Genomic DNA, 16,458 nt, shown 5'->3' on the forward strand with positions numbered 1-16,458 from the left:
CCGTTAAATTTGGGTATAACATCCACATGTTGTATAAAATACCTCTTCTTTCATGTTCCATGCCTGAATCCCTTTACCTTTCATATTTTAACTAGTATCGCAGGCTTGGCCTCTGCAATTCTATAAGTATAGGTTCTCTATCGGAAAATTAACTTTTATGTAATCCTTAGCCTAAAGTTTGTAATAGGTTAAGTTTATAGCTAACAAAATGTTTATTGCGTAATACCCTCTGAATCTAAAAATCTTATTATAAACCCAAACTGCACCACATGACTTTTATCTAGCAAATTATCTGAAGTACGGCTTCAGATTTTGCTGATCTATCTCGGTTAAGTAAATTTTCGTACAGCGTTTTTTACAAATGGACTATTTCATTCTGATCATTTATTCCATAATAACGAAGCACCTTTTTTAGTGACAAGCCATGTAAAGGCTAATTGTTTAAACAAATTTTCAAAGTTGCTCAACAAGACCTAACGGGATTTTTTGTGCGTGTGGTGTAAATAATGCATTTGAAGTTCCTCTGGAAACCAAATTACATTCAGCTATGAACTAAATGATACACACTGAACGTTCTAAAACTTTATAAAAATATTTTGTCTTTTCCACTTAAAATGAAGCTCCTTATCAGTATGTTTATCTGCAATTGCAGTGACGTTATCAGGACTTGTATTCCTCTTTACTTGCTTTGTAAACATGAACTGTCCTGACTCGGAACAGGGAGCTTACTCAAGCTATGTTCAATAAATTGTGAAGTAGACAATACACACAGGAAGGGTATACGAAACCCTTTATTTTTCTATCTTTACAGAGATTTCCGGAACTTCGGAATACAGAGACCAACCACTTGTGGTCTGAACGTAAGACTAACTAAAACTCTAACTAAAACTAACTTTGGATTAATATACAAGTGCCTAACTTTAAGATTGGCCGTTATTTAACAAAAATCCGTATGTAGTACAGAGAGCTGCTAAAACTAAGATACGTTTAAAATTATCAAGAGGATTAAACCTCTGGCCTTGAAGGTAGCCAGCAACCGAGTAAAACTACTATGGCAAGCGGCTTGCTTCTAATAACTCCTTCCTCTCTCTTGCTTGGCAAAAAGCCACAACTTAAGTACTTGGCGTTAGCAAGACAAATTTGCATAAATAAGTTAAAGCTTTTAATTCTGGCCGGAAGTGGAAAATAAGAAGTGATGGTAAAGATTTAAAATAAAATAAACGTTAGTAAAACTTGGGATCCTTACAACGTATCAAACCATTTCTTTAGATTTCAAGTTGATGTACTAAATTATCATGTAACTATAATTATTCATAAATATTGTAATCATTAATTCCAAATTTTCTTAACCCTGATTTACTCGCGAAGTCGAAAATTCTGCAACAAAAGCGGTGAATCTTATTGGTGCTCTTTAAAAAAGCACCTCCAAGAAAATTCTCACCATTGTTTTCCTATTCATAATTATCACAGCGAAGCTGTTTATTTGAATTTTATGGAAAATGCTGTTAATAGGATGTAGTCCCTTCATAATGTGATCTTTCGTCATCTGACTAGCATATGCTGAATCGCTGTAGTTGACATTTATTTTGGTTTGAGTTTTCAAATTTACTTTTAGCATTCCCGGCTGAGAGTGGGACATTACCCAAGACTAAGCCTTCAACCGCATTAGAGTTGTGATATTGAGCTTTTTAATTCATGCATGCAGATATTTTCTTCAGAAAGTGTTGCACTTTTAGTTTGTTTGATCTCAGACTTTGGGCGACTTATCAGAACATGTATAAGTAGATGAATTTGAGTCTGCACCGTTTCCACTTTTAACTTTGGACTAAGGGTTTACTTTGTGTGGTTAAGGGTTCTTGTGGAAGACTTTTTTTTCTGTTTTCGTAGCCAGGTAATGTTTTCAAAGGCAATTCTCAGTTTTAGAAGTAGAAAAAATTAAATCTAAACACCAAGATGCATAATTATAAATGGCAGAAAACAAAACGCAGGAACAATCTCTGAAACGAATAAAACTGATTAGATATCGGTTAGGGGCTGCTATCTGTATATTTAAGTAAAAGTTCGGTATTTGAAAAGTGGAAATGAGAAATCCTATAGCTCGGTGTCATCTTGTCTTCTGCATCGTCATTTTTAATATTTGGTATATGATTTGATGTGCCTACGAAATCAAGTTGGATGTTAACATTTCACAATACGTAATTTCTTAGCTTAGAAGAAAGCCCTTCAAGTAATCGAAGAATTTCTAAAAGGATTACTTTAATTGAATGATTTCAGGAGTTTCTTTTAATGAAATTGGCCCCGCTTTTGAATTGCGATTTTATATTGAGACTCCAACTCTGAATATTCAGCCACGAAATTAAAGGAATAGCCATTCGCTAATTGCATTTCAGAGTTGCAATTTCTGAAATAAATTTAGGAATACATTTTGTTTTGGTCAAACTAATGAGTAAAAGGTTTTTAAATAAATTTAACTTGTACGTGACAGATTAGATCTACAGGATCGATCCTAAACTACTGGATTTTGGAACTAATGGATCCTAAGCGATTGAACCTTTTAAGGTTTGCTATTAAATGGCTTCTAAATGTATTCAGTTTCTGATGAGTCTCTTGAATATACTTTTCATTCAAATCTGTTAAGTTCCGTGAAAAATGTTAACTCTCTCTATATATTTACGATGCCTGGGAAGGGACCGCCAATTCGCAAGGCAAAATTCTCTTTTCTGAAATGTTTCCTAGATTACTAAAATATACACTTATTTCTAAGGCTAATTAGTATAATATTTTACACTTGAAAAAAATATCTATACATAAAGTAAAATGGGCCTATAATGTAGACCTTGTCGGAGATCCAACATACGTTCTAAAATCCAATTTAAATTCTTAGGAGAAATAATTTGTTGGTCTAAAAATGTACTGAAATGTGGTTTTCGATAAGATCAACTCTGATTTTATACTCAATCAGGTGAAAAATTCGTTTAAACAGCTTAAGTCTAAATGGAAGGAAAATTTAAGTCTTGCACTTAATAGTTTTTCCATTAGTGGCATTATTTTCATTAGTGGCAGTGTCTTTCGACATTCTACTAACTCCACAGCAATAAATGAAACGCATAAATTAATGCGTCCCTTTCAAGTCCCATGTGACACTATTATGGATTTAAATCTTCATGTCTAAGGCAGAATTTTAAAATGCGAATTGTACGTTACTTCTGAATATTTTCCCCATAAGCTTGCTTCCCTGTATCTAATCTGTTTGTGCAATCTCGGCTGTTAAATGAGTTTTCAACTTCATGCGATGCAGAAGCATAACTCCTTATTTAAATTGTTTTTCCATGACAATGCGATGTAACCTTTCCAACTATTTTCAGTTCCTGAAATTTTAAATGACTTTCGCACCACTATGATAAAAAGCATAATTGGAACCGTCTCTTCGGTAAGAATTTTTATGCTCGTAAAAACTCCTTGTCGAAAACTGTTACCCCACATTAAATTGTAATCCTTACTGTGTTATCGGCAGCCATCGTTAACCTCCTATCCTTATAGCTAGTACCGAATCTCATTTCCATCTCCGTTCCTTGGATTCTCAAATTTTCCCAGCCTCGTAAAACGTTAGAACAAACTTGCGAAAAAAAAAGGTAAACTCGCCACTCTAGAACTGCACCGAGGTTTGTGTCAGGACCAAGGCGTTTTTGTTACGGAGTATCTTCGCAATTGACTCCACATCTTCGTTAGAGAAATTGAAAAGCCGATGGGGTTGAAGTAAGTTCTATTAATGGCCAAAGAGTTTAACTGCTTGTGGTTTGCCACAAAGGAGCGATTAGCCCCCACCGAGGCATGCGCACAGTAGTCGAAACGAGTTAATCTTTTAAGTTTCTAGAACGTTCGAGCTGCAAGCAACACTAATCCACCAATAATAGCGCACACTTTGGAAATGCGCTGGGACGCTGTCCAGACGACTTCCTCCAGAACTCCTAAAAATTTTAGAATAACTCCGAAACGAAACTCCGACAGACATTCTAAGCTAGTACTAGCTCTATGAAGAGCAGTGCCTGAGGTCATGGTAAGCAGCGAAGCTGCTACCGGCGAATGAGTAACTTGCACTTGAATTTTTCTGCTGCGGCACGAACAGCCAATTTCGAACAGTTGAAGCTTAAAGCTCTTTTCCTTTATTCTGGGAAGCATAAACTATTTCCCGCGCTGCAGATGTTCATTAGCTCGAAATCCACTTTCGACCAGCAGACTGACAAGGCCCCCCCCCCAAAAAAAATAAACTACCAGACTTGTAATGTGGAAAATAATTTAGTTGTAAATAATCTTCTACATAGTTAAACTACATAATAAAAGTGTACAGAAGCAAACCGATACCATTTTCTTTCGAGTTGTTGAACTAGAATCTTGTAATCGTAGTGATTTACAAATACTCTCTCAGCAGTATTAACTCTAGGTTTATCCCATGGCTTCGGTTTTCTTCAGTTCCATTATATTTTTAATGACAAGTTGGTAAATTCAAAGTTGCGGCAAATATCTGGCAGAAACTTAATAGAATGCTAATACTGACTTCAATTTTTGTTTCAGGATCATATTCAAGAAGTGCTCAATAAATGGCGTCAGATCGACGATGAGATTTGGGCGAAAATTATAGTATTGGAACGAAATCGCAGAGTTGCTAAAGCATATGCCCGTGCTCCTGTGCTTACAATTAATGGTTCTGATAACGGCTTTGATGGATATAGGTAAATACAGCTTTATATAGAATATTTTTAGTTCTTATCATTGCTGTAGAGCTTATGTAGAATTCTGCGTAGAAATAGTATTTTCTTTAATGAAACCAGTCTGCTATGCGTATATCTTCAAACACCGGGGGAAGTCGTTCAGATTCTAAAATGAAAACTGAAGGGTGGTTAATACATTTTTGTGAAAAAGAACAGTTAACTATTTTTAAATTCTGAAACAAATTTTTAAAAAATTGTATATAGATGAAATTGTTTTTGTTCTCATTTTTATAAACTATTTTTCTTTTCATGCTGCGTTCACATTTCCTTGAAGAATCGGGCTGTGTGGTTTCGACAATCCAATGAGAGATGCAAAAACAGAAGAGCTTAAGAAGCATATCGGACACGTGAGTTCTTAAATTGCACGAAATAGAAATGTTAAAATAAACTTCAAGATCTAATCTATGTTCGTATTTTAGGGTGTAAAAATCAAGATGGATGAAGCTGGTAACATCATGGTGAAGAGAGTTAGTAAATCTAACGTCTACATAAAAGATGTCAAAGTGGATGAAAGCAGCGTATCAAATGATGTCATTTTAACGAGTCAGTTACTTGATATAGAAAAGCCGGTAAAGGTAAGGAAATTACTTTATTAAGTGCAAAACTGTAGTCTTTAAAGTGCAAGCAAAACAAACTTTTGAATTAAATCGCTAATGTTCATACCTTACTCGTATTTGCTTATTTTTATCTAAGTCAAACGCTTACTTCTGATCTGCATACTTACCACAAATCCGAATGTAGTAATTTAAGTTCATTTGTAAACTGTTCCACAATTTTTGTTTTTATAAATGTGAATTATCTATTAGGAATAACTGCTGTATAATCAAGTACTAAGTTTGTCACAGGTAGGCATATGCAGTCTCATTTTTTACCGTGTATGTGATAAAACTAATGAATTGTAACGTTGCCGAACTCTCCGGGATGAAGGATATTAAGCCAGGTTGCCGTTTTAGATGTTTTAAAACTTGATAGACGAAGTTTCAGGTTATAAATAAAATCAGAATTGGTATACAAAAACATTTGCGTTATTTTTACATAAGGGAACGACAAAGATTTCCGGATGCATAATGCTCCTTACTTCAATAGCATCTTCCAGACAAATCTCGTTCTTTTATTGCAAAACGAGAAACTGATACTCGAAAGAGCTGAAATCTAAGTCTACGAGTACTTTCACTTACCCCGCCTCAACTAGTCGGAAGGGCTGGGGTTTTTCACGTGAGAGTAGGAAATTCTATTTTTCACAGGATTATAACACTCAAGGTCATTTATTAGAATTCCATTTAACTTTTATAAAAATCTTTCTATTTTATTAACACGTTGAGCGCCGCGTCAGCCGTATGTGGTCGACATTACTTTCCGTTTAAGTCGCGTCAGTCATCTGGCCGACACTAGACTTTCTGTGTAGGCCGCGTCGAACGCCGCTGGCTGACAGCGTGTATCATGATATATATAACTAAAATTTACACTGTTTTATGGGATTACAGAATTTAAAAAATTCTTAATTTTGATTAATTACAAGACTAATGGATTTCATTGAAACATGGTAAATATAAAAACGGTTCTCCATTACTGCTGTTACAAAATCTGACATCTCTTGGTCTTTTTTCCGGCCATTACTTCTGAGCCTACAATACCAGCGCTTTGAAGCAGCACGCGTGGCCTGAACGGGATTCCCTAAGAAATACGCGTGGCGCTCAACGTGTTAAGAAAACGCGCGTAAATATAACATGTTACCGAAAATTTATTCGTAAGGATTAAAAAGTATTTAAAGATCTTTAGCTTGGCAGTTTAATTTCCCAATTTTCAGAAAATTTCCCTTAAAAAATCGCTTGCTTATTCCATGTAATGTTTTTGAAAACTTGCATGCTTTAATGTGTCATTTTCTCTTTGAAATCTCTTCCATAAGATATTTTGTCCTAAATTCTAAGACTGAAGAAACCAGACATCTTCAGATGTAAGACATCTTTCTGTGCATTTTTGAAGCTACACGGAACAAAATGTAGGCTCTGATGAACAAAATTCACAATTGTCATTTAGCATAAAATCTCAGGCTGGCTGTTCATGCATATGACTAGCGATTTAAATGTCGTAGGTATTCAGCTTTTTTCCTTCCTATGCCTTTCATTTCACCCCTTTTTGTTTCTATTCAGAGATGAGATTTAAAAAGCTAGTCTTTTTTTTCTAGCTTCTTGGTGCGATCTCTATTCCGTGGGTGAAGATCTGTCTCTTTTGCAAATGAGGAGAGACAGTGGCACCCGACTTATTGTTCTAATCTGCCCTTCAACTAAAGAGGTACTAGTTAGTCCTGTCTGAAGTCAGTCGGAAGATCACCTAATCTTAATAGCTCGTAACGGAATAAGAAATTGGTGTACCCGCCCTTTGAAACCTGTGTGTCGATCTCTTTAAATGTAGTTTAGAGAGCTGCCTGGCATAAGACTAATGTATTCTTCAGTTCACTTTTGATCATGGAATTTTAAATGTTCACATATGTAATGTTTCTAAATGTTTTGCCTATGTAACATATGTGGCAGATTTACATGTTTAGGCTTGCATCTTGTGTAGTGAGTTATAATCTATAGATTTCGTATCGAAAACTGCTAGGTGAATGTTCATAATTGGTATATGTGCCTCAAATGCGTAGTGGTGAAAAAATTAATTTGCTTAAATCCTTGTATTTGAGTCTTATCTGCATAGAATTCAAATAACGAAAAAATAAAATCTAAAGTAAATACCAATTATGCTAGAAATATACATTGAAACTAACTTCTAAAGTGCAACTTTAATTTTTAGTATTTTTAATATTTCAGCTCTTCGATATGAAGAAATTTGCAGCAAATGTGAACCGAGAACTAAGGAAGGCTTATCCGGACAGACGGAAACTGGAAAGCCAATGCGTATCAATGATATGTTTTGTTAAAGACTATCCTGAAATCTTAGACTGCTCTTGTTGGGTAATGGTTATAAATATAGTTGCCCTTGATATGCTCCGTTCTAAATTTCCACCCGGTAAGTGAAAAATATCTTTCAAATTTGCTTTTCAAAATTATTAAAGAATGAATTCCTCCAGTGCTAAACTTTGCACCTGAATGTATTAGATCTGTTAACGAATTCTTAAATTCATGGTCTTCGCAGTGTCTAAGCGTTCAAGTGGTGAAAAACTTGATCATCGTCAGATGTCCCTTCCACTAGATGAGGATCCATATAGCGTACCTCTGAATGCTCCTGATGGGGTGTCTCATAAAATGGACACAATGAAAGAGCCTAAACCTCCTAAACTGCCTCCTCGTGATTTAAATAGAGTATCTGTTCCTACGGTAAGTTAACATTACTTCTGCCTGTACCTTAGACTTTACATAACACGTTCCGAATTTGCTGTCCTTTCCGTTCAGCCGGCAGCAAGCTAAGCTGTATTTTTGTTTAGAATGATTCACTGAAACGATTTCTTCCTTGTATTCCATGCTTATTAAGCTCAGAAACTTTGAAAATAATACTATTACCACGAATGTCGAGTGCGAACTAACCGTCGAAGACTCTTATAACAATAAATCTGAGAAACCTATTAAAGATTAGCAGGATTTTACAAGCATGTATTGTTGAATAGTCATGAATCAATATTGCCCAAACCAAACCTAAATATCGTTACGGCTCGAATTATCGCAACAGAGTGGTGATCGAGTAATCGCATCAAATCAATTGGTGATTAAGTCACCTCTCGAGTGCAAAGGGTTTAATATTAAATCTAGGCAGTATTAAGAGGGTTTAATATTAAATCTAGGCAGTATTAAGAGGGTTTAATATTAAATCTAGGCAGTATTAAGAGGGTTTAATATTAAATCTAGGCAGTATTAAAATTCATTTTTTGCTCGCAAATGGGATTAGTTTAAAACTCGTGTCCATTCTTTAACATGGCATTGTGTTTCGAGAAACTGGTGTACTTGCTCAGCAGTACAGCATTAAATTGATGCTTTAATAAGAAATTTTCCATGTATTTAAAGAAATTTTGCTAGTTTATCTTTGTAATGAAGATTTTGTGAATTTTTTCAGCACTGATATGTATTTAATACCCAAAGTACTCAAGTTTCTGCTTCATCATTCTGATGCTCTTGAGAGGTTTTTTACATGTTAAAACTGTATAAATATGTTAGTTGGTTGTTTTTGAACCATGACGACCAACATTGGAGCATTACGAAATTTAATCGAAACTCCATTCCAACTAAAATTCAATACGGATTAAAAACTTTGCAAAAAGTGAAATATAAATTTACTTTAAATTTTTTGATTATGTTTTGACAAGCAAATAATATCGGATTTCTTGCAGAAACTCTCTTAAACTTGAATTAGTAATAGTGAATTTCATTGTTTCATGTTTTAACCCTTGACTTTAATATCTTAAATTACTCGAATTTTTAGATCCTAGATTATCGGGAAAGTCTTCCTTTGGGTACAAAATATGTTAATACGAAACGGTGCTGAAAACATTCAGGGGTACTTTATTAAAACTGTCAACGCACCTTCTAAAATGAACCTGTGTGTACTAACGTTATGCAAACATATGAGATTAAAATGTCGCAAAATGACGCTCGTCGGAGTCCCTACTACATTTAAAGATTATTTTGTATAATCAGACTAGCACGTTTAGAAACAGTTTGGTCACATAGCAAAAAACTTTTTTATAGTGGCTTTTTAATCTTCCAAAGTTGTCCAAGAGCATTGTAATTTGAGATTTTTAAACTATTTCAATTACCCGAACTATCTGATAAAGCTCAGGAAGGCATGTGTATGTAGCCCAGGGGTGGCCAACCTTTTCGGGAAGAGTTACGAGTGCCATTCCAGTTTTTCCAACGTATTAAAAATAAAAGGGTGAAAAATGTTATTTATCAGCTGATTATGGAATTTTTACATAATTAGCACACATTTTATGCAAGCCTGGGTAGTGGACATTTAAAAAATATAATGAATAAAATATTTAAACTAGTTTTATTGCTAATAAAATTTTTAGAGGTTCACTCAGTTGGATTATGTGTAAAATAATTTGAAGTATTTAATTCTAAATAACTATTAAACAGTGTGTACTTCATGTGGTTTTTGAATATGTAATTTTTACCAAGTATTAGGATTAGTTCTTGAAGATGCTAACAAAACTGAGCATTTTAGATGCGTATCAGTTTATCTTGAGTATTTTGATTTTATGCTCGTAATAGAAAACATTTGTTCACAAATATTTATTTGTCCAAAACCTATAGCAATATGACAGTGTCATTACAGAGAAATAAGCCTGAACTAAAATTGAAAAGTATTTAGTCTAATGTGTTTATGTATGTATCTATTGACGGAGTTGATACAGATTATCGTTTTTTCAAATCGTTTAATTTTTCAAGTCTTCTCGTGCCGCTGTTAGAACGTCGCCATGCCATACAGTGGCACACGTGCCTCAGGTTGGCCATCCCTGATTTAGTCCTTTTGGTATTGACTAAAAAATTATCGTCAATATCAAAATCTGCTTGCAACTTTGATAGGACACGGAAATATTAATATGTAAATGGAAATTCACTCCCTGAAAAGATTAAGAGGATAAAGTAGATTGCCATTAAGAGTCCACTGCTACATTATTGTTGAGTTGAATATAAATCTACAGAAGCTAGTTTAACCTTGCAATGCGAAAGTAATTACACAAGTTAAATATTTACAACACGGCTTTTATATTTTGTTCGGAAAATGTATTTTTAAGTTCGGAAAATGTATGTTCAAATCTTGGAATATGATGATCAGTGGAGAATGCACTTTGATCTAAGGTGGTGTATTTAATTATGGCAAAGCACACTAGGGCTATCTGCCTAAGGAGGAAGGATGCCTTCGTGGAGGACTTTCTAAGGGAAACTGGCTCGTATACACGTTACACATGGGGGAAAACCACTGATCTGATGTATCAACCTTCATCTTCCTCTACCACAGGACTTGTTTACACATTTCGAAAACTATAAGGGCATTCACCAAGCTGTTTTCTCCTTACAGAAAATCTTGGCGGCTTTCCGTTTTGCTTCCGGAGCTAATCCATGGTTTTCATCAAATTATACTACTTGCTCCGGTAGTACATAATTATATTCATATTAAAAGGAAAGATGCAACCAGTGACTGTACCCATTTTGGGCAACCATGCCCGTCTGCTGGAAGACAATTTCCTTTTTTAACGCGTTGAGCCCGGCAGTGAACTTTCTGTGTGGCCTGGCACTGGAATTTTCGTTTGGCTGGCCACGGGACCGACAGTATTAACATTCGCGACCACGAGCTTTGTCACGCACAGGCAGGGCTTGTTTGTCTGTCTAGTCGACAAAAGCTCACCAACAGATAAGCTCTAATCAGTGCATGAAGTCGCGGATCACCCTGCAACATTGCACCGCTTGATCGCTCGTGCCGGCTGAGAAGAAAGGACGGCAAATTCGGGGCCGGGCTCAACGTTGTTAAAGGAGATTTCGGCGTTATGACACCCCCCATTTCGTACAGTAGGAATGTCTTCTTATCGGACTGGAAACAAAGTTCTGCTCAACAAATTTTGTGAAAATACAGGATACTAATGCTAGCGAAATCTTTTCAGCTTGTGTTATTTACTCTGTTGTATTGAGAATTTCTTTTTTCTAGTTCGCTGCAAATAGAGCCTAGATTAGAGCCAGTCCTAGGCTTCTTTGTGGGTCCTTCAAAAATTTTTCGCCCCTTAATTCTGCCACCCATTACAGCTGCCTGATTGCTCTGCCTCTGGCGACGGCACTGTACTTCTTTAAATCTGTTTATTTTCTTTAATATTGTTACGGATTTGGTATTTAAATAGCTAATGTTAATTGAATTGTAAATTAAATGGTTTTATTCACTGCGCAGAGCAGCGCGTGACGAATATTAAAAGAAAGCTAAGCCGGAAAATTGAAAATACAAGAGCGCGTGCATTTAACGTTTAAAAAAATCTTTTTGATTTTGAGAAAGTTCCAGGAAGTTCTCGCGCGCGATTTAAAAATCTTATAAAAAGGAAGAAAACCTCTCAATTCAGTTACTCCGTGATTTATTTTAGTTTGTTGTTTTAAGTTTACTTAGAAAACTACTCTTGTTGACTGTAGCGAATCCGCGGATTAGCTTTCTTTAGCTGTTTTGAATTAAGTTCTCTTGAACGTTTGAGTAGTTAAGATAACTACTGTGATACTGGCACTATTATTTGAGGACATTTAATCATATTTGTTGTGATAGTAAATTTTCATTTTTCATCGGACTTGTGCATTGATTTCGTAACGAACTCGTACGCACGCAACATGTTGACGCATTTTTAATCTGATAATCTTGTATGCCTAACACATCTTTCGCAAAAGCTTATTAACCCAATGGAAGGTTGGACTACGATCACTACCTGATTACTAAAAATTTCATGCCGTGTTTTTTTTAAATTCTACTTGAATTTAGCTCCAGCAGCTTTGTTTTGAAGTATGATCTTTCATTTTCTAAAGCTGCTGTAACCCCATGCTCCTACAGACTTTATTTCAAACATTTGTCACTTCAAAATACTGTTCTCTAGAGAACTGAAGTGAGAATTTATTTTTGTCAAATCTTTTAACATGAAATGACATATCCAAACTTGTCCCACCAATAAGGGATTAATGTAGGAATTCGAAGCTTATTTATGAAACTGATAGGACTATTTGATGGCACTATCATCTGGAACTGATGTATATCTACTACAGACTTACCCTCAAATATAATTTATGAACCTTGCGTAAAAGGAAATGCAGGAAAAAATGCGTATGTTTATATATAAACATCAGAATTCTTCATTTTGCAACTAGTAACATTAACTGCTATTAGTTATTAATTGTATAAGGGCGAGTCAAATGAAAGTGAGCCAACCCCTCCTCAGCAAGAATGGTTCGGTCCATCATCTGCGGCGCATGCGCGTAGCACAGAGACAGCCTTCATTTACGAAAGTGGCGCGAAAGTGTGAGGTTAAAGTTCTTTAAGGCGCTCTTACACTGGGTTGAAGACGGTAGCGTGACATAATGGACGCTCCAAAAGAGGAACAGCGTGGTGTGGTCAGGTTTTTGACAGCTGAAGGTGTTTCCCAACATGAAATTAGTCGCCGTATGACTGCTGTGTACGGTGAACATTGCATCGCATTGGCCACTGTGAAGCGTTGGAGCAAACGGTTCAGAGAAGGACGTGAAAGTTGCAAAGACGATCCAAGACCAGGCCAAAGCCACCTTGCAATCACCTCCGACACAACTGCACAGGTTGATGAGCTGATTAGACAAGAACGGAGGGTAAGCATCGATGAACTGGCAGAGCATGTGAACATCAGTCACGGTTCGGTTCACACCATAATTCATGATCATCTCGGTTATCGGCTTTTGTGTGCTCAATGGATGCCCAAGATTTTGAACGACTGCCAGAAGACGGAGAGGTTCGGCGCTGCTTTGACTCATCTCATCCGGTATCACTGAGAGTGACAACTTGTCTGCAACTGTGACCGGAGACAAATCATGGTGCCACCACTACGAACCTGAAACACGGCGGCAAAGCTTACAGTGGAAACATTTGAATTCACCACCCCCGAAGAGAGCAAAGGTTGTCATTTCCTCGGGAAAGGTGCTATTGACTTTTTATTTCGATCGTCAGGGGCCATTACTGATTGAATTTGCTAAACGTGGAGAGACTATCAATAGTTCGCGATATTGTGCAACGCTGGATCGGCTGCGTGTCGTAATCAAGAACAAACGACCTGGAAGATTGACGAATGGTGTGATCTTGCTACACGAAAATGCTCGTCCCCACATCGCTGATGTGGTTAAGACACAACTGGCAAAGTTCAAGTGGGACACGCTGCAACATCCTCCATACAGCCCAGATTTGTTGCCATGCGACTTTCACATTTTCGGGAAACAAAAAACATCTCAAGGGTACCAGATTCGTGTCGGACGACGCCGTGAAGGAGTCGGTTACAGACTTTTTGAATCGACAGCCCAAGGAGTTTTACGAGACGGGGATCATGCGGCTCATTTGTCAATGGGATAAATGTCTCAATGTTCATGGAGACTACCTTTACATAAAGTACTCTGTCTGTCATATATTCGCATTGGCTCACTTTCATTTGACTCGCCCTTGTACTATAATCCTTTTCTAGGCCACTCTGAAAAGCTTCTTAAAATCATTACTTAATAGGAAGTCTGTTTTTCCGTAGGTTTTAAAACGGAATGAACTCCAGAGTAATATTAATGACACATGTATATGTACAATTACTAACGTTAAATCTTCAAAAATTGTCTTAAGGTTTCTAATTTTGGTTTAGCTATATATCTAAACAGCATTTTCTAAGAGAAATTTCGGCAGCAACATGAGAATGAGTTTTCATTTATGATTTATCATCCCATCTGTTCTACTTTTCAGTTGAACTAAGCATATAGCGTAACCCTCTGGCTGCTCATCCAGCGATTTCCGCGGGCATGTTTTTCTTCCTTTATTGAGGAGCGCATCCCGTTTTTTCCCCGTTTAACCACTGAAATATATTGTATACAGTATTGTACGTTTAGTTTACGCTTTGGCCAACGGATACCGTTAATTGTCCACTAAATTGCGGGGTTTGAAGGCACGTAGTATTACCGCTCAAACTCCACTTTTTGCCGCTTTTTCTTACAGAAATGGCTACTAGAAAACATTCAGCGATTATCTCTATTATTTAATTATTGAATTATTAATTGGATTAATAATTGGATTGATTAATTATTAGATTTATTGAATCTGGTGCAAAGACTGTGAAGTTGGACTTTGCATTGAACTCTATTTTTAAATCTCGTACTAAACTGCATTTCTAAAATATTTTTTCCACAGTGCTTTATATTCTTAAATTTTATATATTTTACTTTTTATATTATGCAATAAATAGAAATTAACTGTAGAAATTTGTTTCTCTGGCAACTTAGTTTCTCATGATAAAAATCTATATAAAAAATATATTTTCTAGAACAGAAAAATGCATTTTTCAATTCTTTAATATATGTAGATTTAAAATATGCAAAAAAATTACACAATTTTTGAAGCGATTTCGGTCCCCAAATTGAGCAATCAGAGGGTTAAAGTTCATATACAGGCTCACGGCTACTTTTGAAAGAAAAGAATTCTAACCTCTCCAAAGAGGCAAAATCGCGCTTTCACTCAAAATTTCAAGGAAGGTTCTCAACTGAATTTCTGTCAGAACTAAAACAACTCCTTAAGCAGTAATAAACAATTCAGAGAAGTTGGTTCTGCAGACGAAGCCTAAATTCAGTCATCATCCCTCGCAAGTGTTCAGTGTTGAAAATTAAGGGGGGAGAGAACAGTACCTGCTCACTCCGACATTTGAACCAGAGCGCGTGCAGCATGGTAAAAATCACCCGCTTCTATCTGTTACACTTCACTATCTTTTTAACGTATTTAGAGGGAACTGCACTTAAATGATAACTTATTAAATCCTGTATAATTTAGCAGACACTTCCATACTTCGTCAATCGTCCACGTGTGCGTATTCTGTTATGTGATTCGCTTAATTGCCGCACCTTGTATTATTCATCATATACAGGCCGAAACTGATCTTAAGGCTATTTTAATTACCTTCAATGCTACTATGCGACTGCTTCAAACAAAAACGAGTAGTTTAAAAACTTGTTTCGTTTATTGCAGATCTTTAACAGCTTGCATTCCCCAGGTTAACATCTCTTCTAAAGGTACTTTCTTTCAATAGTCGGTCAAATCTAGTTCGTTTTTGCTACAGAATTTGTTTGAAATAGCAATAGTCTTCTAGCGTGAAATTTCATTGAAAACTTAAATTATCATTTGAAGGATCCAAATTTGTTGAGGCACACCAGCGACTTCTACCTCTTGGACGTTGAGCACTGGTAGTTCGGTCCGATGCTAGAAATCCCGCGAAAGGGTTGACTGCATGGGTATTTTCATGGTTTTCCGAATCTCTAACGTCTGAAAGAGGCAGTTTCCTTTGGAAGTCTTCCATGAAGGCATCCCTCCTCTTAAGAAGGTAACTTTCGTGTGCTTTGCCATCATCAAATAAATCAAACCAAATTTGTTAAAACCTGAGTGTCTCACTTAGTGCTGAAAGCAAGTTGATTTCTGGTGCTTTTTCAAAACTGACTTTCATTGCAGGCAAAGTTTCATAGAATGCTTTTGCTGTTAATTATTGTTAATTAGTAAGACATAATTAAAACTGTTTTTGTTACTCCTATGGTTTCATAGTTTGATGCTACTTAAATCATGATTAAATTTTTATCTTACTGAAACTTCAAAATGTTTAAACAATGGTTTGTTTTATAGCCTGATTATGACGACTGGAAGCGAGAAAAACCAGCACAACGAATGCATAATTCTGGCTATAAAGGTTTGTTTTCTTAGTATTTCTAGTCGGTCTTAAATAATGAATTGAGTTTAAGGTAGTTTACTTTAAATTACCTTACAGCTTAATTCTACAGCATCTTGCTGTTTTTCAGATGACCCTTACTATTGTGGTATGAAGGCAAGAGTACCAAACTTTGGGAGAAACACTCAACACCAAATGAAACAAGATATCCCTCCTGTAAGAAAAAGTCATAGCTCTGGATATCTGAGTTTACTTAGACAAAACGATAAAGCTTCCCTTGATCCTAGGCCAGGTAAGATTAGCCTTTACTTCAGAGAA

General features: G+C 36.0%; 1 protein-coding gene across 2 annotated transcripts in view; it reads left to right on the plus strand.

The window, feature by feature from the left end:
* Window positions 1-16,458, plus strand: part of LOC118191289 (uncharacterized) — a 77,893-nt gene that overhangs the window by 49,522 nt on the left and 11,913 nt on the right. For both annotated transcript variants that reach the window (XM_035362087.2, XM_035362090.2), the window contains exons 3-9: window positions 4,573-4,730; window positions 5,044-5,116; window positions 5,189-5,344; window positions 7,577-7,775; window positions 7,902-8,083; window positions 16,098-16,161; window positions 16,271-16,432. In XM_035362087.2, coding sequence (XP_035217978.1) covers window positions 4,573-4,730; window positions 5,044-5,116; window positions 5,189-5,344; window positions 7,577-7,775; window positions 7,902-8,083; window positions 16,098-16,161; window positions 16,271-16,432 — 994 coding nt within the window. The remainder of the gene's footprint in view (window positions 1-4,572; window positions 4,731-5,043; window positions 5,117-5,188; window positions 5,345-7,576; window positions 7,776-7,901; window positions 8,084-16,097; window positions 16,162-16,270; window positions 16,433-16,458) is intronic.

Source organism: Stegodyphus dumicola, chromosome X1 (assembly GCF_044657685.1).
Source record: "Stegodyphus dumicola isolate Sdum_Otavi_A_Nest chromosome X1, ASM4465768v1".
Classification (NCBI taxonomy): domain Eukaryota; kingdom Metazoa; phylum Arthropoda; class Arachnida; order Araneae; family Eresidae; genus Stegodyphus; species Stegodyphus dumicola.